General features: G+C 37.4%; 1 protein-coding gene across 25 annotated transcripts in view; it reads right to left on the bottom strand.

Annotated features, from left to right (window-relative positions):
• RBMS3 (RNA binding motif single stranded interacting protein 3) overlaps positions 1 to 24,686 on the bottom strand; it is a 1,278,291-nt gene that overhangs the window by 237,838 nt on the left and 1,015,767 nt on the right. For all 25 annotated transcript variants that reach the window (XM_072726630.1, XM_072726631.1, XM_072726632.1 and 22 more), the window contains one exon: positions 12,304 to 12,461. In XM_072726630.1, the coding sequence (XP_072582731.1) occupies positions 12,304 to 12,461 (158 nt within the window). The remainder of the gene's footprint in view (positions 1 to 12,303; positions 12,462 to 24,686) is intronic.

Raw genomic sequence — 24,686 nt, forward strand, 5'->3', positions numbered from 1 at the left:
AACAAATCCACCCTGCCATTTATGTCGGTTAATTAGAGGTTTCCGCTATTGTGAAATTTTTGTGGTTTTGCAATCATGGGCTTTGTACAAATTATTGGCAACTTAGAATATCCAACACTGTAAGCCAGTCTTCCATCTAAATCCAGCTAGAGTTATGCAAAGAGTCAACATTAATAGTTTTTTAAAAGTACTAAAATGTGCCCTCCTTCCGAGATTTAAAAAATAAATTCCATCATTTACTTCTTAATCTATCATAATGGAAAGAACAACAGTTGAGTCCCAGGTACAAAGATTAGTGAATGAGCTGAATTTTCTTCTTAGTCTTTACAATTTGTTTTCCACCTGCCAGATGCTCAACATTCTTAGGATACAAGTGTTATAAATGCCAAATAATGCAGCAGAGCTGCCTCTCTGCCATCTTTTTTTTTTTTTTTTCCCAAACCCAGACATTTGGGAAGTGTCTTATTCAGCAGTATAACACATTCCTCTTAGGAAACAAAATTGTGGACAATATTTGACTAACTAAAACCTACTTCAGAGTTTTAGAATTACAAAATTTTAGAACTAGAAATAGCTTCAGATATCTTCTAAATTATACAGATGAAGAAACTAACACTAGTTGCTTTCCCTAGAGACTAGTCAATGGATGAACCTGGAAGAGAGCCTTTGTCTCTTGACTCTCAGTTCAGATGGCTTACCTGGAAGGGATGGAGTTCCATTGCTAGCCTCCATCATCCCTCCTGATTCCCTGTACCCATCTACTTTAATGTGTTCTGATGCTGACAGATTGTGCTACTTCAATTTTGTTCAGTCTCTGTTACCTGGAGCAGTTGTTTGCAAAAATGGAGATATACCTTCATCTGATGTGACTGAAAGGGCACTTAACCTCTACGGTATTCTTTCCTAAAACCTATACATCATATGGATCCTATCATGAGAAAAACATCAGACAAAACATCAGAACTGGAGACATTCCCTGGGATACTTGGCTAGTGCTACTCAGGAAAAACAAGGAAAGTCTGAGAAATTGTCATAAACCATAACAGATTGATGAAACATAACAACTAAGTACAAAAATGGTACTCTGCATTGGATTTTGGAACAGAGAAAGCATATCAGTGGAAAAGCTGGTGAAATCCAAACAAAGTCTGGAGTTTAGCTAATAGTAATGTATCAATGTCAGTTTCTTAATTTTGATATATACACCAAGGTAATGTAAGATGTTAATAATGGGGGGGGGGAAATGGGCGTGGTGTATATGGGAACTCTTTATTACCTTTGTAACTTTTCTTCTAAATTAAACTTATTCCAAAGTAAAATGTTTATTTTAAAATGACTGTACATTACAATTATTAGGAAACTATTTTTAAAAATACCAATGTCTGGGCCACAGCCCAGGAGATTCTAATTTAACTGCTTTGGCATGAAGTCTAGGCACATACTTTTCAAAGCTACTCAGGTGATTCCAGTGGGCAGCCAGGGTTGAAAACCACTGTTCTGGAGCTGTTTGCCCAAACTAGAAATCATGGGCTGAATTCAGCCTTTAGGTAGAAAGTTTTGTTTGGACTACAAAAAGGTTTTGGGGAATCTGAAATAATTGTCAACATTTAAAGAGTGGGAGACTTCACATGAAGTGGATTGGATTCCTGATTCCTCTTGAAAGATGATATGCTCTGATCCATGTTTTCTGCACAGCAACCATGGTACAATAAAAATGGATTTAATCTTTGTCCCTGGTTTCTAACACAGAACTCCTAAAGCCGTGTTATATCCTGAGTGAAAGGAATGTCCTCTGTTATTTATAATAAGGCCCTTTTGGCCATACCTGAGTTTATGAGTTCAGAGAGCTTCCGGGTTGGTGAACATATGGATTTGCTGGGAGGATGGTTCTCCCAGGGAGGACAGGGAAGCTCTGAGCTACTCCTTATACCCCATATCTTGCCCTTTATATCTCTTTGAGTTGTGTCCTTTGTGATATACAAGTAAACATAAGTAAATTGTTTTCATGAGTTCTGCTGGTTGTTCTAGTGAATCAGCAAACCTGAGGGGGTCAAGAGAACCCCTGAATTTGTAGCTGGCTTGGTAGCAATGTGGGGAGCTCCTATCATTTGGGGCTGCTGTCTGAAGTGCGAACAGTCTTCTGGGACTGAGCCCTTAAACCTACGGGGTCTGTGGATAATTCCACATAGTGTTAGAATGGAATCAAACTGCTGGACACCCAGTTGGTGTCAGTTAACTAAAGAACTGATGTTGAAAAACAACATATATTTATTGTTTTAAAAAACCCACACATTTGGTTTTAGAAGGGATGTCATCATAGCAACCATGACTTGAATTTCAACAGTTGAACAGTTGCTTTCTTTAAACAGAACCAGTTTGCCATCATTCCTACCATCCTGTATCAATTGACAATGCTAAGGTAAAGTAGCAGATGCTTAGCTATTATTAACTTTGCACAATTTTTCTTTCCTTTTTTTAATTGTAAGGTCAAGGGGAAAGAAAGTTGTCAGTTTGCCCATGCATTTTCTGATGTTTTCTGTTACCCGTCTATGATTTCTCTTGCTCTATGCCTCAAAGAAGTGATCCATCTGTGAACTGTGTCCTCTTAGCTTTTTTATCTGATGGTTCTTCATTGGCTTCAGTCACTTGAGACCTGGTAAGAGTAGAGGAGTCTGGCTGGTTCCTCCTTATTCTCTCCGGGCTTCGGCACTGCCTCTCTGGCTAGGATTGCATCCTTCCCTGTCTCCAGCTATTCCAGCCAGCCCCTGCCTCCAAGGCTCTGGGGCTCACTGGCTCTGAGAACACTCTTCCACCCACCTTCAGCTGTTTCGGGGTGGTAAAAGCTTCCTTCTGCTGATATCTCTGGGTATCTCAACATCCTTTGTCAGTTCCCTTCACTCTATCCACACGTTTGTAAATCCTGCTTCACTCTAGTCTCTTCAGTTGAATCATTTAGGGTGAAATTCTGTCTGTAGCCAGCATGCTGATGGCTATGCCATAAAACTATCAACACTCAAGGAACAAAATTATCCTGGAGGCTGTGTGTTTTAGGAAAAATGCAAGGGGGAGAAAAAAAAAAGGTTTCTTTTACACCAGTCTGGGAATTACTTGTCACTTAGATTATCTGTCTACCTCCGGTTGACATCATAACCTGAATCTGTCTTTTAACCATAGATTGTTTCAAAAGAGTTTTGGTGAAGAAATGGAAGCAAATTAAATTAAAAACATTAAAACTGAGATAAAAGAGGAATCAATAAGTATAGTATGTTCAGATGGAGAAAACTCCTACCACTAAATGCCACTGGAATTCATTATCACTTTTTTTTTTAAGATTTTATTTATTTATTTGACAGAGAGAGAAAGAGCACAAGCAGGAAAAGTGGCAGGCAGAGGGAGAGGGAGAAGCAGGCTCCCTTCCCCTCTGAGCAGGGAACCAGAGCAGTGCTCTCAGGACCCAGAGATCATGACCCAAGTTGAAGGCAGATGCTTAACCAACTGAGCCACTCACATGCCTTCACCCCTATTATCACTTTTAATCAATCTCTTTGAGCTGCAGGCACATTTGATTCCTAGATATTATTATCTGTTACATCTCTTTTCTTTCCTCTATTAAATAGCAATTTTCCCTTTTTTCTGTTTCCTAGATGTGTCAAACTCAGCCCCATCTTAGATCTCTGCCTGCCTTTGCCAGGATTCCCTATCCAACCCCACCAAGAGACTCTCATCCTGGTTCCTTCTCACCATCTGGATCTCAGCCTAAATGCTCTCTCTTAAGAGAACTTTCCTGTCCTTGACTTTCAGACTCTCATTCTGCCATGCTCACCTTTGTATCTCTATGTTTTATTTTGGCTTAAATTATTTTATATGGACTATTTGATATTATTTTATATTTTCCTATTTGTTTGGTTTCATTTTTGTTGTTTCCCCAGTCTTGTAGAATGTCAAATATTTTTCTTTTGTGTACCCTTCTGAATTACTGTATTTAGAACAGTTACTGACATCTTATAGTGCTCAAGACATACTTATTGGGTGAAATGAATGAATGAATGAATGAATGAATGAATGAAAAAATGTAAATGTAAAATGAAGTACATTTTACATATCAGAAAGGGAGGCTCAGAGAGTTTATGTATATTGTTCAAGAACACGGATAGGAGGTGAAGAAATAAGATGCAGAAATAAGACGTAAGCTGTTTTCCAGAAAGCCATGTTCATAACCAAGCAGAGTGAGTGTATGGATGATCCAACTCACAGACACCAGAGAATACAGGAAAGATGCTAAATAAAGAGACTCACACTAGTGAGTCCAAATGACATTTCTCAGTCTTTCTTCTTTATTGGTGGGAAACAGACAACCTATCTCATATCCCCACAGCCTTCACATGGCCCAAGAGTCCCCATCACAGTTTGTGCTTACAACCCGCACAGGGCAAAGAAACCTTAGAGGCCCTCAGCACACTTAATGGCTTACTGTTTCCAACCTCGAGGTAACAAAGTTCTCCAATTTCAGTTTCACATGAATAAATAATATTCAGAACCCTCCTCTCATTCTACAGAGGATGATCTTTGGGATCCAGTCATTCCAATTTTATAATGATAAAACAATAATGTATATATTTCCCTCCTTCGCTAAGTTTTTATAAAGCCAAGTATAGAGCAAAAATTGATTCCAGGACATTTCAAAATTATAGATTATTTGATGCTATTGAATCCATTTGTTTGATTGGCTGACTGGTAGGTTGGATGGTTAGTTGGTTGGGGTCTTGAAATCCAGGGCTCCAAATATATGGAAAAGAAAGAAGAATGTTCTTCCATATATCTTGCTGTGATCATGACTTACAGATACTTATGGACAGTGAATGAAAGAAAAAGATACAATATGCAGAAACAGATCAAGATAAATGAAGAAACACAAAACAAGAACAAAGATCCAGAACCTGAAGCATGGAGAGTTTACTCTCCAGTAGATCACATTTGCTGGCAAATTGCATGAGGAATTAAGATTACCAAATAGAGTAATAGACCTTATTCTCTTCAGTTTTAGCAAACACTGTAACTTCTTTCTGTGCAAACGCAGCTATGGTTTGGAGATGACTGATCACTAAATTTACTTTTGGAGATTTTCTTTGTTCACATTTGATTTCCTACTTCCAGGTAGGTTTGAGGAAGAAATGGCAAAAGAATAGCCAAAACAGCAAGGGGGAGAATTTATAACACAAAGAGAGATTCAATCAGATCAACAGATACGATTGAAACATATTCCAAACAATGAAAATTAGATAAGCTTGATGGTCATTTTAAAGGGTCTTATAGGGATCCCTGGGTGGCGCAGCGGTTTGGCGCCTGCCTTTGGCCCAGGGCGCGATCCTGGAGACCCGGGATCGAATCCCACGTCGGGCTCCCGGTGCATGGAGCTGCTTCTCCCTCTGCCTATGTCTCTGCATCTCTCTCTCTCTCTCTCTCTCTGTGACTATCATAAATTAAAAAAATAATAATAATAAAATCAAAAAAATAAATAAAAAATTAAAGGGTCTTATATCTATGCTACCTGCATAGGAAGCACTGGTATTTGTCTTATAATTTTAAAAATTCTTTTATTTTCATTATGCTGATTCTGAGTCAAAGTTTCACTATATTCCAGGAGGGGAGAAGATAGGGAGCAAGAAATATCAGGGAGTAGATAACAAATCAATAAAATTTTAAAGATATTCAAAGCCCATAAAAGAAAATAAAGTATTTTTAACCTACTATTTATACTGATTTTTAATAATCAGGCTGATATTTGCCTATAACCTCAATTATTATTATTATTATTGTTATTGTTATTATTATTATTATTATTATTATTATTATTATTATTTTACTTAGCAAAAAGAAAACACTGAAACTATTTAATTGGAAAACTTGTTCTTTCAGTAGGGAGAGGTAGAACATATGTTAAAAGTCATTCAAACAAAATTCCATGAGAATCAAATGAAGAGCACCGAAGAGAGGTGAAAAAGATTACAAAATACAAAGGTCTCTGTGCTCAGCGGTCTCTCACGCTCTTTAGCTCACCAGGGGACAGTAAATGTATTTCTTAAAGAGGGTCTATGTTCCCAGATGTTGAAGCTGGATTAATTGTGAATGTTTACCTCCCCCCACCCCACCCCCCACCCCTGCCATCACTTCAGCACTCTGGGTCATTCTTTCCCCGCCTCACATAACAGTCTTTCAATGTGATTTTTGTTAGACAAATGGTTTCATGTTTCTGGGAATGGGAAATGAATAACATGAACACGCAGTCATGTCCGTCCAGCCTCAGGCTGATTTATGCTCTGATCCTCACCCTGGAAGGCAAGGTAGTCTGTTGGCACCCGTTAGCTCTGCAGTAGTGAGTCTGACTCGTCTGATGGTCAGCATTCCCACCGTAAACTTCTGTTTTTGGAGGTTTATGACTTGGCTATAAAATGCTGCCTAGAGGGCGGTGGATCTTACAAATTGTTTTAAGTTACAAGAGAGTAAAAAAAATAGATAAATAAAATAAAATAAAATGTCTGTAATTTCAGATATATTTGGTGCTTCTCGGACTTTGAAAAGCCTGTAATTGTGCCGTCTGTGCACCCTACTGGCATTCAAATTTATGCTTTGAAGTTCAGTGTTTTAAATATAAAATGAAGATATTACCTTTACTTTGAAGAGATGGTTATCAAAGGAGATTAATGTATAGCTTGAGAGTAAAATAATAATGGGGGGATTTCTTTCTAATTAAAGAATTTTAGCATCTCTTGCCCATGAATCAAGGACCCCATCTGGTGATTAGAAGTGACCAATGGTAATATTTAAAATGAAGCCTGCTGGGGCACCTGGGTGGCTCGGTCAGTTAAGCAACTGACTCTTGGTTTCCGCTTAGGTCATGATCTCAGGGTCTTGAGATCAAGCCCCATGCTCAGTGTGGAGTCTGCTTGAGATTCTCTCCTTCTTCCTCTGCCCCTACTCCCACTGATGTGCATGTGAGCACTCTCTCTCTCTCTAAATATAAATAAACACATAAACAAACAAGTAAGTAAGTAAAATATTTAAAATGAAGCCTGATTTTAAAAAATTATTCAGGTTACATGAATTGAGAGAGTCAAAAATTCAAGAGATAGCTATGATTTACCAGGCACAATTGCAGGCCGACTGTTCTTCCAATCAAATAACATTTTCTTTTAATAATGCCTGTGGCACTGTGAACTTTTAGAGGAAGAAATAATTTGTAAATCAATAATAGCTGAGCTGATGCTACTCCAGTTTCCTCTAAAATCCCAGGACACCCATCTCAGAATTGGCTTATCATTATCATCAATGCTACCACCCTGCACAGTTAGAGTCAAAAACAAACAAAAGCAAAACCTTAACACTTGAAGTGATTTCATTTGTTCATCATCGAAAATTTACTGAAGATTAATAATGTGCCAGACAATTTTCTAGGTGCTGGGACGGACATGAGTAAGAACAAGATCTGGTCCCTATATCTGGAGAACAGGAAGGGAGATGGATTCATGACTAGTATATTTGACAAAGTGATACAGTGTGATAGAGATGTCAACAGGAATTAACTCCATCAAAATTTTTTTTCTAGGAATGAAGCTCAGCAATTTGAGATTTTACAGGCCTTCCAGATGATTTGAGAACCAGTCTGATGCCTGAAGGCAATGCTTTTTATGGTTTAGAGAGCAGGAGAGTCGCCTAAGTGCTTGTTAAAGCACAGATTGCTGCACCCCATCCACTGCCAACCATTGCTGATTCAGTAAGTCTGGGATACAGCTCCAAAATTGCATTTCTAACAATTTCCCAAGCAATGCTGATGTTTCTGTCCTGGAAACTACACTTTGAGAACCATTGTCCCAAGGCATTTATTGTACATAATCCATTAACTTCTCTCACCAGCTATGCAGTATCTTGGAAAGAAGTAAGAAAACTGTCACTCAAGTCATCTCTGTTTTGTGGTTCAGAGGGAGACCTCTGAATGAGAGTGGCTGAACAACAGGAAAATATTTTAAAAAGAAGGAAAACTGTGTAAAAGTTAATTTGTGAATGATTGAGTTTTGTTAAAGCAACAGCCAGGGTGGTTTGAGAAAATGCAGAGCAAATGCCCAAGTGTGAGGAAAGAGAAATCTGAGCAGACCCACTGACATATGATATAGTTAACATTATTTTCTCACATCTTCAAATTAGGTAGATCATGTGGGATCCTGCTCCTTGGAATTTCAACTCTAAGACACATGGAGAATGAAATACTGATTCTTCATCAGTTTCTTGGCTTCTTACAAAAGAGGCAGATTCATATTTTCTTTTGATTTCTTATACCTAAGAAACTGATTTGAACCTATTTGAACCAATCCACATGCTACTTTCTGAAATTGGAAAATAACATGACTTAGAGTATGCAGACCTAAGTTTCAGTATTGGAATATGACTGGTAATTCATATTCAAAGCTCAGAGTTTTAAATGGCCATTGTTTGGGGGGTTAGTCATTCAGGAACTTCATAGGAAGGCAGTTATGCTAACCATCTACCCATCCATCCTTCCAACAGTGAAAAGGAAACATGACTTAAGGATATGTATAATCCAATGAATGAAGACAAAGATTAAATAATGAATTCTTTATGATTTTGACAAATTTTCTTTGGGGAAAAACAAAACAAAACAAAAAACCCATAAACTTTGACAGGAGCTATAACCAGACCATCTAACTTTGAAAGCTGGAGTTTGTGGTCAGTAAAGGATTCTCTGAAGAAAACATGTTTAAGCTAATACCTAAAGGATAAGAAGGCAGAAACCAGGGTAAGAGTCATGGAAAGTGTAACAGTCAAGAAGGGCTTCTTGCGCCCAGTATAGGAGACAGGAAGGCACAGAAGGCCAGGAAGGTGAGTGATGTCAGGAATGATCATGTCAGGGATGATGGTGGAGAGGCTGGTAAATCCAATCATACGAAGGGATATAAACAGTACCCTGACATGATCAGATTTGTATTTTATTTTTTTTAAAGATTTTTTTAATTTATTTATTCATAGAGGCAGAGGCACAGGCAGAGCACAGGCAGAGGGAGAAGCAGGCACCATACAGAGAGCCTGAAGTGGGACTTGATCCGGGGTCTCCAGGATCATGCCCTGGGCTGCAGGCGGCGCTAAACCGGGGGCCACCTGGGCTGCCCTCAGATTTGTATTTTAAAGAATCATTTGTAGCTTCTGCATGCAAATTGCACTAAAAGAGGGAAGCTGCATTCAGAGCAGGCATAAAAGAATAATTTAAAATTCCCACTTTTCTTCAGCTCCTAAAGGGGAAACAAAAACTATCGGATTTACTCTTTCATGATATCATATACTATAATGATAGTGTTGCCTGTTTACAATGTGCATTTCTTGGTTCTTCACTAAGAAGAACTGTGGTGGGCACTGAGGTGGGCACTTGACGGGATGAGCACTGGGTGTTATTCTGTATGTTGGCAAATTGAACACCAATAAAAATAAATTTATTATTAAAAAATAAAAATAAAAATAAAAAATAATAAAAATAAAAATCTGTTGAGATGAAAAAAAAATAAAAAATAAAAAATAAAAATTAAAAAAAAGAATATTCTTCATTTTAAGCAAACTGAAAGTGTATAGAGAAGACAAAAGTGAGAGAAAGGAACAGCCCAATCTCTGTGTTATAAGCTGAATTATGCCTATATTGTGACATACAAATTCCTATGTTGAAGTCCCAGGCCCCAGTACTTCATAATGTGACTATATATGGAGATAGGGCCTTATATGGGTGGGCCCTCATCCAATCTGACTGAGGTCCTTTACTTTCCTTTTTCAAGATTATTTACTTATTTGAGAGAGAGAACATTCATGGGAGAGCAAGGGTAGAGGGAGGCATAGGAAGACAGAGAAGCAGACTCCCTGGGCAGCCCAGGTGGCTCAGCGGTTTAGCGCTTCCTTCGGCCCTTGATCCTGGAGACCCGGGATCAAGTCCCATGTCAAGCTCCCTGCATGGAGCGTGCTTCTCCCTCTACCTGTATCTCTGCCTCTCTCTCTCTCTCTCTCTCTCTCTCTCTCTCTCTGTCTCATGAATAAATAAATAAAATCTTGAAAAAAAAAAAAAAAAGAAGAAGAAGCAGACTCCCTGTTGAGCAGCAAGCCTGACAATGGGGGGGGGGGGGGGCTCTCGATCCCAGGACCCTGGGACCATGACCTGAGTCAAAGGCAGATGCTTAACTGACTGAGCCAGTCAGGTGCCCTGATATTTTTAAATTTATTTTTAAATTAAGTTTATGTATTTAAATAATCTCTAACACAATATAGGACCTGAAACTATGACCCCGAGGTCAAGAGTCGCATGCTCTTCTGACTGAGCCAGCCAGGCACCCATGACTGATTCCCTTTTTAAAAAGAAGATAGTAAGACATAGAGAGGGAAGACCATGTGAAAAAGAAAAAAGAAAAAAAAAAAAAAAAGGAAGACCATGTGAAGATACAGGGAAAAAAAGGTCATCTATAAGACAGAGGGAAAGGCCTCAGAGGAAACCAAACCTACTAGTACCATGATCTTGGACTTCTAGCTTCCAGACATTTTCAACATTTAACCTACCCAGTCTGTTGTATTCTGTTATGGAAGCCCTAGCAAATTAATGTACTCTGTACCAAAAGCCCTTAACTTAAAAAAACAAAGAAAAGAAAAAGAAAATCACTATAAATCTTAGAAAATGTTTTTCCCTGATAAAGTTGAAATATGTTCATTTCACACCAGAAGTACAAATGAAGGAGAAACTATTTGTTAGTTTTTGGGGGAATGAGAAGTGGGAGAAGAACCAAAAGAATGTGAATGCTGTTTCAGCCGTCATTTCAGTGAATCCCCACACTGGCCAGTCCTGAACAGCTGCTTATCCACTATCCAATAATGATACACTTACAAAATTCAGAGACTCAGGTGATGTGATTAGCTCTGCCTTGACCATGCAAATGAGCAGTTATCAATGATCTGAAAAAAGTGAATGCCTCAAACATACATGCAAGGGAGGGAGATTTCCTTCATTCTGCTTATTTCTCCTCAAATCATCATGTATCTTGTATATGTCTACCAGTCTACTAGAAAATGGTGGAGATAAGAATTTTAAGATATGGTCCATTTGTAGGAAGTCAAGTCAGAGATTGGTTTATATTTATTTAACTTTTTTTTTTTTTTTTAAGATGGAGAGAGAAAGTGAGTGTAGGAGGGGAAGAGGGAGAGAGAGAATCCCTGGCTGGCTTCATGCTCAGGACAGAGCCTGATGTGAGGCTTGATCTCAAAACCCTGAGATCATGCCCCAAGCTGAGGTCAAGAGTCAGACACCTAACCAAATGAACCACTGAGGTCCCCCTACAATTTGTTATCTTTCAAAGTGGGTTAATGAAAGTTGATTTGGAATGGTTTCCATATAATGATGGGGTTCATTATAGATGGACCTGTCTGCAATGGGCTGACTTCCAAATGACACTAGCATCCATTTACTCATCCATGTTAAGTCAGCTGGAGACACATCAACACATCAAGCCATGGAGACACAGCTTTTACTCTCATTCTTTGCTGTAGAGCAGTTTCTTTTTCTCTGTGGTTTCTTATGCTTTGTTTTTCATGAAAGCACAGCAGGTACAACCATTTTAACTCCAACCCTGGCTGAGATCTTCTTTTGTAAACATCCCCTTAAAGTTAAGATGAAACTACTTTTCTTTCTCTGACAATGAAAAAAGTGCAATTTGCTTTTTTCTGTTCTGTGTAAAACATCAAAACTACACAGCCAGGGGGCCTCTTAAATGCAAATGCCCTCCTAACTCTCCCTTATATTTCTGGGTTCCTTGGGACTTCCCAGCAATTCCTTCCTTCTCTTCACTGAGAAATTCTATTGTCTCCTTCTTTGGAAATCAATGCAAAAGCATTTGGATGCTTTGTTCACCACATGGGCTCTTTAGCTTTGGGGTACTGGGCATTTATTACCACTAGCAGAGATTGGCAGCATCTGATTTTGCTAATATACAGGCATAGAGAGAACTGGGAACTGGGTATGCATATCATTATGACCTGAGACACATATAACCATTCTATGTACATATTTTAAGCAAGCATAACATATTTATAATTACATTGGAATTCTTTGGATTGAAGCAAAGATACGGAGTTGGTTTGGAAAGCTACTTTTTGTCAGGGAGAGAGTAAAATATTCTATTGCTTTGGGCCCTAGTGCTAGAAAGGAATGGAATTAAATGGGAATAAGGAGGAAAGGCAAAAAAATACATGTACACTTAGCAAATGTTTTACCTGGCAAAGCCAACGCCTCTGCTGACTCCATTAGCATCTCTTAGTATTCTTGTGGAAATGACATGTCCAAAGGGTTTCAGCATATTCTCAAGTTCCTGCTCATCCATAGAAATGGGGAGATTTGAGATGTATAGGTTTGTTGGGTCTTGCTCTTGTTGCTAAGGGAAGGAAAGAAACAAATGCATTAAGTTCTGAATATTGAAAAATGTACTGCACAAACGGATAAACTTTTGCTTGAATGCAACATAGATTCCCATCTCCCACACACTCTTGAGCATTTCTTTTACTAATGGCTCTACTTCTTTTCAATGAATTCCCTTCTTGCTGGAGTGTTTCTCACAGAAACAATGTCATAAATGAAAACCAAGCTTTCTGTCCAGCCTCCTTAAGAATGAAAAACAAACATTTATTGCAACTGAACTAAGGAAACATGTATGTTCTTTTCTATTCCCACTAACTACTGCTTCTACGCTCACTGCTCCAACTACCATCACCACTAGTTACTAATGTTGCATTTAGTGAGTGCTCAGAACAGGGCTAAGCACTGTTCTACACAGTTAATATGCATTATTTTATTCATTTTCCCAATAAATATAGTTGTTACCATTGTTCAGAAGACAAAATTGATCCCTAATTTGTCCAAGTTACAGAGCTCCTAAGTATCAAACCCAGGGCTGAAATCTGGGGCTATTACCGAAGTCTGTGGGCTATCACCTAAGTCCACAGGCTTCACTGTCCTGCTCTACTGCCTTCCACTAGACCAAAGGCTGAGGCAGGAGGAGAACCACATCCGCCCCAGCGTCACTGTGGAATTTCCTAAAAACGCAAATTCTCAGGCCTTACCCCAGAACTACCGAATCAGACACTTGAGGGTGGGACAAGCACTTGGTATTTTGACAACCAGGTGGTTCTGATGACTGCTCAAGGTTGGGAATTGTTATCGTACAGCATACATAAACATGTGTGAATGAGATTATGAAGTCTATCATTTTCTAATCCAACAGCAATAGTGCTAAATAGGTTTCCTTAATAGAATGAGACCCTTTGGGGCACCTGGGTGGTTCAGTGGTTGAGTGTCTGCCTCCAGCTCAGGTTGTGATGCCAGGGTTCCTGGGATCAAGTCCCATATTGGGCTCCTCATAGGGAGAATGCTTCTCCCTCTGCCTGTTTCTCTGCCTCTCTGTGTGTCTCTCATGAATAAATAAATACAATCGTTAAAAAAAAAAAAAAATAGAAAGGGAACCCAAACAATTGTTAGCATTATCTCTGCATCCATGGATGTTCTCTCTTTCACACAATGAATTAGTACTGGGACTTAGTTGTATATAGGTACAAGATAAAACAGTCATAAACCTGGCATATTAACCACTAAGATTAGAATATATCATATATTTAACTGCACCTTTTTATTTTAACCAAAACAACAACCTTAACTCAAGGATAAGTGAGATTAAATTGGAAAAAGAAATTCTGGAATCTATAGAAATTGACATTATACAACAGTAAAACATCTTTTGTGAAGAGATATCATATTCATACCTTAGAAAAAGTAAGGTTTTAGTTGCAATGAAAAAAATATAATAAGCAAGATTCCAAATATTAATTCAAAAACAATTTGGTGTGAAACTACTGTTTTTTTTATCAGTTCTAAATACATAGGCCACAATATTTTATTAAGCTTTTATATTAATAATTAATTGGTCAATTTTAAAAAACATTTTATTAAATCCACAGGGAGCCTGATATAGGACTTGGTCCCAGGACCCCAGGATCATGCCCTGAGCCAAAGGCAGACGCTCAACCACTGAGCCATCCAGGTGTCCCTAGGTTAATTTTTTTTTAACATAGTTTAGTTTTCAAGCTTTTTTATCACCATGGAAAAGTAAAAACAAACATAATCAGAAAAAGACAACACAGCTTTAGTATTTAGGAATAGTGTAAATGTAGAAACTGTACAACTGTAGCCAGTCTCCCCCTCATTCTCTAACACACACACACACACGCACACATACTACTAAAAAATGGCATGATCCTAGGGTGAAAACAGAGATAATATTATCTATTATGCTTTCCTAAATGCTCATGATTATTTATTTATTTATTTATTTATTTATTTATTTATTTATTTTGCTGGGGTGAAGGGAAGGAAAAAAAAGAAAAAGTGATGTTTCGATACATAATTAGGAATCTTATATACAAACAAGTTTTTTTTTTTAATTTTCTATTTTAGGGAGAGACAGAGAGAGCATGAGTGGAGGGCCCATGGGAGACAGAGAAAGAATCTGAGCAGCCATGGGGCTCGATCTCACAACCCTGAGATCAGGAAATAAGCCGAAACCAAGAGTCAGATGCCTAACCCACTGCACCACCCAGGTGCCCCTATATAACTTTTATACTATTTTACTACCCAGCATTTAATTTTAATCTTTACATCGTCACTCCAAAGGTAGCTCGGAAAATATCATTCATTGATCTAATATGTCAATATATTCATTGGATAATAAGGAAATGGGAGCCAAGCAGATGCATCACCTTGCCTGAGGACAATCTGATAATTAGTGACAGGACTGGAATTAGATTTAGCGACCAAGTTTCACTATCTTCTAGCTCAGTGTGTTTCTCACTAGCCCAATATTTCCCAAGCTTCAATCACCTGCATGTCACCCGAGAAATGATTGTCAGCCATGTAGAACTATTTTATTTACTGAAAAGCTTTCTTTAAGTCAATGTACCTTTGGCCTCAAATAGGTTCATTTAAAAAGTAACTTTATGTTGCTATCAAACTAAAAAGCTGGTTTAATTGGCATAAATAGGTTAATGCAAGAACAGGAAACAAATTAGCGTTCTTAAATTATAGCTAGGTACTGTTTGTTTGTAAAGGCATTGACTCTCATGGTTGACTTTTTCTCAGTTACAAACGAGATTTGTAATTAAGAGAGGTGTGAGAAGCTCACTAGCACCAGATGGGAGTCCTTTTTTCCCCCTGGGAAGAATTAGAATTGAGACGGAATTAATGAAAAGAATAATTTTCTTATGATGCAATTTCTGGATCTTGCACACCTATATCTACTTAAGTTCCATGAGGATACATGTCCCTCAGATTGGGAGTTCCTGTATCAATCCCGGACTTCTCAGAAAGGAGCTGCACCAGGTTGAAGTCCCCTGAATGGGTTGGAAATTGCTCAGCACCCCTTTGTCCTTGATCAGGCTAACTAACCACACTTAGCCAACGCATTATCCCATTGTGTTATATAGATCTTTTAATTTTCTCTAGATAACAATGAATTAGCTTATCCTGATTCAAATCCATTTTTAAATTTTCCAAGTGTAGAACACATCGCAGCTTTCCAATATGATGTGTGATAAGCACGCAGACACATGATCGCACTGGATAGTGTCATGCCTTAATATGCATTCACAGAAAAAGTATAGCATTGGGCAGTGTCATTCATTAAGTAATTCTGTACTCTGAAATGTGGTATTAGTCTTGAATGTATTTGTTGACTTGACATAGAATGAATTTTAAAATAATGCATACATTTATATTTTATACAATTATACATTTATATTTTTACTTTTAATGCTGTCTATGTATCAAGTTTATGTAAATTGATGGCCACTTTCAAAAGAGTCTTTGGCATTATGAACCAGAGAGCACTCTCCTTTTAACTTTTCAGAAAAAAAATTCTCATGTGAGAATTGCAATCAAAAAGAACTTTAAGAAAACTTTTTAAACTTAAATTTTCATGATGATTTAGTTCAAAGATGGACTTTAGGGGACATCCTCTTCAATCTGATCATTTAATAAATGAAAAAAAAATAAAAATAAAAAAGAAGCTAAAGGAGTAGTTATGGCTTGCTCGAGTCCACCCAGCTAGCAACAGGCCAGAAGTAGAATCCATGTCCTTTTTCCATGGTCTGCTGTTCTTACCAATTCACAATACTGCCTTTTCTTTTAAGAAACAGTGAATAGCAGACAGCAAGTTGTAGCTCAAAGAAATATTAGCATAGATGATGATCAATGTCTCTGAATTCTTTGTTTTATTCAGTTTGCTTATTTATCAATAGCTCTAGCTATGGAGCTAAGGCTATGGAAAAAGAAAAAAATTCCTAGCCTTGGTCAGCATTTTACACACTCACTGAATGAATACTCTGCAATGTATACTCCTTTGTAAAAGTATATGACAATAATTCACACATGCATTACATTGAATTGGCCAGGTCACCATAAGTAACTCCCCAATTTTGGTCTGTTGCTGCATCTTTTCATACAGGGATTCCTTGATCTATTAATTTTGTCACAAGACTGTGAAACAGTAAGGTATCCTCTACATTATTAATGAAAGCAGAGATCTGTCCTTACACTTAAGAATATGTAAATAATTTTTTTTTCTGAAATGACTGCCATTTTCTTAGGTTTTTTCATAAAGGCAAATTGCCAAAATAGGATTTATTGGCACTCATTTGGTTTTTAAGAGTTTAAGACAAGTTCAGAATTTCAGAGCATCTCACGGTAGCTAAGCAAATGAATGCAAATGGAGGACATAATGGTTGTCCAAATCTAGATCGAAGGTTACATCTGTTGGGGAAGGTCATGGAGAAGATGTGATCACTGGTTTATCCATTAGCCACACCTGGGTAGTTGGTGGCTCTTCACCTCCTCCCCTGTCTTTGGAATGTGGGTTCTCCTTGCTTTCCTCACTTCCAGGGCCTGCTCCAAGGACACAGCATTGGGATAGTGATGTGGTGATGAGACTATCTGGATAGTGTAGTTGACTGGCCCCAGTTAAAGCTTCTATATAGACCTTTAAGATTTGACAAGGAGGTATGAAGATCCACTCATTTTACTGTTGCCTAAGACAAATCTCGTATGTAAGTTCCTTTTCCTCACTAAACCTGCCACCTACCCATCTGGAGTGGCCACCTACCCATCTATCTTTTGCTACCCTCCAAGTACTGGGGCCAGTTTCAGATTACACCTGGGAAGCTCCAGACCAACACTGTCTGGGGCTGTGTATTTTGAATATGCATTATGGCTATTATATATACATGATTCTGAAAAAGGTAGTTGGTGGAAGACTTAAAAACTTGATTTGGTAACACTCAGTCTTGCTGAAACTACGTTTAAATATTCAGGAAATAGTTATTAGTATTAGAGACTTTAGAGCAATGTTTATGAAGCTATCTGGGGGGGGGGGAGATCATTTTTATTTTAAATCTGTCATGGACCAATATTTGTTGGTGTCATGGACCAATAAAAATAAGTTAATAAAAAATAAAATTAAGATAAAAGATAAGCAAAATAAAGTTAAGATTTTTTTATTATTACACTTGACAGACCAAAATTACATTTGGATTAAATGTTATATCAATATAAACTTGTTATAGAAGGTTTTAAATGCTTACTCTCAATTTCTTTACTTATTTCATTGAGAGCAGTACCATTTGGTGAACCAAACTTTATGTAACACTGTTTTAGGGGACTATATTCCTATTTTTTCATCATAGTATAAAACCCTGTGTTTATTAGTTTTTGCTTACTTTATATACTATAAAATCCTTTTTATTATCATAAAATTGTGTGCAACCAATTTATAGTCATTTTTGAACTATTAGACAAAACTGTCTCAAGATGAATTATCTGAAGCAGGAGTGATAAAACAACCAGAAATATCCTGAGGAAGTCTGAAATAATTCTAAAGCAAACATGTGACTATAATATTTTAAAAATACATTGAGAGGGATGTTCATACAAACTGAATATTATTATTATTATTATTATTATTATTATTATTACCTTACATAGAGCAGAGTTTTACAGTATTCAAAGTGCTTCAGGGTCCTTTTATTTCATGTGGCCCTTTATCATAATCCTATGAAGTAGGGAAGGCAAAAGTTATTACCTCCACTCTACAAATAAGAAAACTGGTTCTGATATCTTAGAAGGGTTGCCAACGTCACATGGCCGGCAAGCAAATAAACAACATCAAAAGTGATATGTTTTGACTCCTGATCTACTCTTTCCACTACTGGGATTGCCTATAAATATGGCAGTTCAATGAGTCTCACCTGTAAAAGGGAAAATCAATGGCAAGACACAAAAGAGCAATTATTTTTTAATGGAATAGTCTATTTTAAATGTTGGAGCAATTTAAAAGTTAATAAGAATAAAAAAAACAACTTGTTTTCTCTCACCCTGCAAAGGAAGCAAAGAGTCAGGGCTTCCCATGTAAACAACTGGCCTCGAGGCATCAGAGGTTTTGGAACTAGTTTACCACCAACCTTGTTTAGTTGTCCTCCCTGTTCTAGGAATATTCTCAGCATATTCAGTGCATGGCTATCAGAGGTCTGGCACCTCTAGGTAAGTAGTACCTGGAGGAAGCCTATAGTTCTGGCCATATTGGCTTTAGTACCACACATGTGTCTGATGGTTATTTTATATGCCAACTACGCTGTGCCATGTGGGGCACAGATGGTTGGTCAAACATTATTCTGGATGGGTCTATGAAGGTGTTTTCTCAGTAAGTTTGACATTTGAATCTGTTGACTGGGAAAAGCAGATTGCCCTTCTAATGTGGGCGGGTCTCATCTACTCAGTTGAAGACCTGAATAAAACTAAAAGACTGATCCCCTGAGTTAAGAGAGTATTCCTTCTACCTTTTAGCCTTCAAGCTGGGACACACACAAACTTTTTAATATATATTTATATATTTAATATATATATATTATATATATTTTTTTCCTCTGCCTTCAGGCTCAAATTGACACTTCAGTTCTTCCTGGGCCTCAAACTTGGTGGCCTTCACATTGGAACTACCCCATCATCTCTCCAGCCTGATGATTGCAGATCTTTGGGTTTGTTAGCCTCCATGATCATGTGAGAAGATTCCAATAAATAAACAAACAAACAAACAAATAACTCCTATTGGTTCTATTTTTCTGTAGAATTCTAATACAATATGTTCATTGTGACAAATCTGCATTGTTATGAAAAAAATAAGGACATATGATCAGCTCTGATCTTCACACTAGGACTTCTGCATTCCTCAGCCACAGAGCCATAGCCTTTGGAAAGAGAAAAGAGAGAAAGACGCTTTGCCTTTCCCTAATATCGGTGCTCTAGAATCATGTCCAAGGTAATGATTATAGAGCAAAGGGAAAAGTAAAGGACTGCTAAGAAGTAGGCTTTCACCTCTACATGATGCCTAAGAAACATGTCCTCTGTCCTGTTTGGTAAGTGGTGAAGGGGGCTGCCCTATATTTTCCATCATCTTCTCCCTCCACTAAAAGAAAAAAGGTAATTTTTCTTCCCCTAGTTTCACATGATGATGGCATGAGAGGAGGATGATACGGATCAGTTTTCCCTCCCATGGCACCAATAAGAACAATTTCCCTTAGAAAAGAACCAATTAAGAACAATTTCTATAAGGAACACATATTTTAAAAGAAGCATTTGATTATTTCAGATTTAATGTAAGCAAACTGGCAACTGGAGTTCATGTCCTCAAGTTCAGTTGGAGTGTTCATTTTGCATAATAAACTTGGCAGAGGCCTGACTGTGACACCTTACCCAGGGCTTAGGACAACCTGTACTGCTGATCATTTGTGCTGTTCTTTAAGGCTTTTATTTCTAGATCAATTGAGTAGCCTCAAGTTGAGATGAGCATTGAATGATTAAATGAGCCTCTTGAGTCTTTATGGCTGAATTCAAATTACCTGTGGTCCTGGAACAGGTGGCCAGATTGGATTCCTGGCTTTCCTTGACTTCTCCCTCCACATGCACCTCATGAACTCGAGCTCAGTATCGCCCATTATCAGCCCTGACGTGCTGGTTTCTCCTGTGAGAAAATGCTAAATTAACATTTTACAATATTGAGATCTCTCTATAGTTTTATTGTAATATATTACTAGATCACAAATATGTATGGTTTTGTACTCTGGGTCCTGACAGTCAAAAATGAGAACAGGAAACCAAACTATAGAGAACTACTCAATATTGTAAACAAATCACACCACATTTTCTCAGAATCTTATCCACCTCTCTGAAGGGATTCTCCAGGAATATCTATTTTATCAGCCTCTTGTGAACCCTGGGCTAGAAAACTGTCACCTGATTTGTTGATAATGATTAGGACTATGATCCTCTTTCAAACAACTGGAAGTACAGAAATGGTGTGAATATAGCCATAAGTTTACACTGTTATTCTATTAATTTCTTCTAGAATGTCCACCACAACACATACAAATAGAGGGCACTGTAAATCATTTTGTATCTTCTGCCTACAACATGTCAGCTTAGAAATTTGCTGAGAAAAAAAAAAGAAAAAAAGAAATTTGCTGAGGCTCACATACATAATATGTGGTACACACACAAATGTATCTCGGAAATATAAAGATGCTAGGGATGTAGAGTTCCACTTGAGGGCAACCATTCTCATTGTATTCTATGTAGAGGACACCCCAGAGCACAACACAAGTGATAACTCTTGGAATTGTGCAACAGACCTCATGTGGTAACACCGTGTCCTATGAAATTAGAGAAGCCTGAAAAAATGACAGCCTGTTAAATTTGAATTTCTGATAAACAACAAATAACTTTTTTTAGTATAAGTATTTCCACATATTACATGGGTCACACTATATATTGATTGCTACAAGGGATTAACATTATGATTATACAATTTATTAGCTTTTAGATAGGATTTATGTTACTACTATTCTATGGTATGATATTATCTAATATTTATTTTAAGTTTACTATGTGCCAAGCACTGTGCTTTAAATTTACTTCAATTCATTATGGTTTTATTCCTTGAAATAGCCCTAGGGGTAGTTATAGCTAATGTCCTCATTTTACATGTAAGAAACCTGGGGTTATAAGAAGCTATGCAATTGCCCAAGATCACACAGCTATTAGGAAATCCAACTAAAATTCAAATCCCAATCTATTTGAATCAGAAGCATGAGATTTCAACTTAAAAGTAGTGTATTTAAAGACTCAGACTTTTCTCTGTGAGATCAAAGTGAAGGAGCCACTCTGGATGGATACCTATAGGAATGTGTTCAATGTGTAAACCTACTTAGCACCTCAATTTACCTTTCTGACTAAGAATGGAAATCACTTAGTCATACTGAGGAAATGAGTAAGCAAGAGAAGACCCAAAGTTAAGTCTTGTTGGTAAGGCTGGACCAATAAAATTTCCCAAGAAAAGCTAATTAACTGTCTAGTTTCCTTCTAACTTCTATTACACAAAGATAAATTTAAAAAAATATGTTTAATATATAGAAAGTGAAAAACCACAGTTTTGTGTACAAATGTTGCTGTTGCACTGGTGTTTTGCTGGAATCTACTTTTATTCCTAAATTGTCCAATGTCAATTTCATAGAAATTGGCTTTATAAAGCCATGAACAATTCACATGTTATAGAGAAAGAGAAAGCAATCAGCTCTACATGAGTACTTCTTCTTCTTTTAAAGTAAATTCAGCTATACATTTAAATCATGTTGGTCTAAGTGAAGGATGGCATATCCTGGGTTTATTTAATCCTAGTCTTTCCAAAGAGATCCTGAACATTTGATGGCCTATAGTACTTAACATCATCAGATGGGAAAAGGTGTATGTGTGGATTTCACAATAAAAAATAAATTTGTCAATGCAGAAATAGGGGAGGGTTGAGAGGGGCGAGGTGGGGGAGTATTGCTGCTGTCTTGCTTCCATTCCTTATGTTAACATTGCAACCTTGGTAGCAAAGAGGAGGTGCAACAATGGGTTGAAAGTGTTCAAATGAGATAAACCATTTGCCTTCTAGGAGAGTAACTTCCTTCATCATTGCCAGCTTTTATTTGGCCCATCTGTTAAGTGGAATTTTCTTAAAACTCATCAGCGGGAAAGAGTAAGTCTCTTCTTAATGTGGCTCAACAAGGAGTTAAGTGATTTCACCAAGACTGCCTAGAAGATGAATGAAAACGTAGTGAATACATCTCAGTTTTTTGCTCAGTTCTATCTACAAAAGACCTGTCGCCCAGTAGACCAACACACCTTGAGGCATTGGAGACAGTGGAGGCACTGAGGGAATCATCACACCACTCACTCAACTCAAAGTCACTTTGTTGATTCACTTATCCTGACTCCTGGCACTTTACTGAATGGATTCTCCACTTATTTTTGACATCATTGCAACTGACTGTTCACTCACTCACTCATTAAACATCTAATCTTCTAGTATATACCAGTCACTGAGCTAAATCCTGAGGATACAGACACAAGAGGCCATGATCCTTGTCTCTTAGAGAATGAAGTCCAGTGAATAGCTTACAACTAAATTTCAATAATAAAAAGCTATTTCTCATTAATTAACACATTAGTCTCACCAAGAATATCAAAATCTACCCCTTATTCTCTTATAGTTTATAACTTGAAATTCTATTTTCCCCAAAATGGTATTAGACAATGTAAATTATTTCTATACGGCATCTCAACTACATGATAAACATGAAAATTCTTGAAATATAAGAACTATACACACATATCCACATACATATATATCCATTTGAACAAAAATAACTTTATTCATAAATCTCCAGAAAACTGGGTAGAAATAATCTGTGAGCAGAGAGTGACATAGTGGCTCTGACATTAACTAGTTCTAGGACAGTAACTAGTAATTAACATTTCTCAGCCAATTTCCTGAACTGTACAATGAAGATAATAATATGAATGACCTCAGAGGGTTCTTGTGATAATTTGGTGATACATACACTAAAAGTTTATTACAGTACCAGGTACATAGAGGAAACTCAGTAATTCATCATTCTTCCTATAATTATTATTAAATTAAAAATAAATTTAGGGCATTGCAGGAGGACAGTTACTAACTAAATGTAAACCATGTTTATAAAAGAACAATCATTGCTATTTAGAATCTGTCCCTCTGCATTCCTCACAGGTGCAAACTTACTAGATGTTACATTAGATTATGTAGAGGTGGGCATATTTGATCTGAGATTAAACCCTTAAAATGTGGCTACTGTATCAGCAAGAGAATCTAGAAATATATCATGGTGGGGGGAGGGGAAGAGAGCAATGTTCGTATCATTTATGAGCTAAAAAGATTAATGATTTATTACTGGGCTCATTAATCAAAACCATAAGGCCTTTTCTTTTCTTTTTTTTTTTTTTTTTTTAAGGAGTAATTCCACTGTTCAAGTCAATTAGCCCACCAAAGCTATTACACCAAAGAAGCTGCAATGTTATTCAGACTTCCCTGGGAGTATTTAGAGTATAAAATAAATGCTATTATTCAGAAGATACCAAATTGCTAAGCTTCTTAAATTCATACAATTGGGAACCTGCAGTACATTAAAATACTGAAACTCATTAAGAGTCTTTTTTCCCCAGCTTTAGAGTCATTGGCATTCTCAGCACAGTTAAGAACAATAAAACGCTCCCAGCTTCCAAGAAAAGAGTGGCTTGCGCTCCTTCAGCTCCACTTCAGTGAATCACTGAGGCAGAACTGGTGCCCAACTTTTGAGACAACAGCAGCTTCTACTGGATTACCCTAATACCTGAATAGAACTGCAAAATTAGCTAACATGCTACATTAAGAGGAGAGAAAAGAGTAGCTAGCTTGTATCCATCATTTACGTTTATCTTGCCAGAGCTCTTTCAAAACATTTGAGCATAAATATACAAAATGTTAGTAAAGATTTAACCCATAAAATAAGAATCAATGCTTATATAAGTGAATGACTAAGTAAATGAGAGATCCTTTAAGTGGAATGAAAACTAATAAAAGTAGAAGGAAGATCGGAATTGCAAAAATCACCCCTTGGCAGCCATGCTAATAGTAATTGACTTATATGAAAATGATCAGTGTATGTCAAAAGACATGAGTGAAAGTTTGATGAGAAAGCAGAAATGTAGGGACACTTGAGTGGCTCAGCAGTTTAGCCTCTGCCTTCAGCTCAGGGCATGATCCCGAGGTCCTGGGATTGAGTCCCACATTGGGCTCCCTGAATGGAGCCTGCTTCTCCCTCTTCCTGTGTCTCTGCCTCTGTCTCTGTGTGTCTCTCATGAATAAATAAATACAATCTTAAAAAAATAAATCAGAAATGTACATAATCTGAAAGAGTTCACCCTAATCTCAAATACTACCCCCCCTTGCAAATATTCATTAATTACAAGGGGGGAACAGTTACTTTTCCACGGAGATACCTAGCAGCCATACCTTAAATGATCAAAGTAGCATCATCAGAATGGGACAAGTGAACACCATGTGCTTCCCCATGCGATGCACTAGCAGGACACCAGAGGACTGTGGCATTCCTTCCAATAATGCACACACCAAATCTACCCTTTGGAAAACATCAGATAGACCCAAGTT

Source organism: Vulpes vulpes, chromosome 11 (assembly GCF_048418805.1).
Source record: "Vulpes vulpes isolate BD-2025 chromosome 11, VulVul3, whole genome shotgun sequence".
NCBI lineage: Eukaryota > Metazoa > Chordata > Mammalia > Carnivora > Canidae > Vulpes > Vulpes vulpes.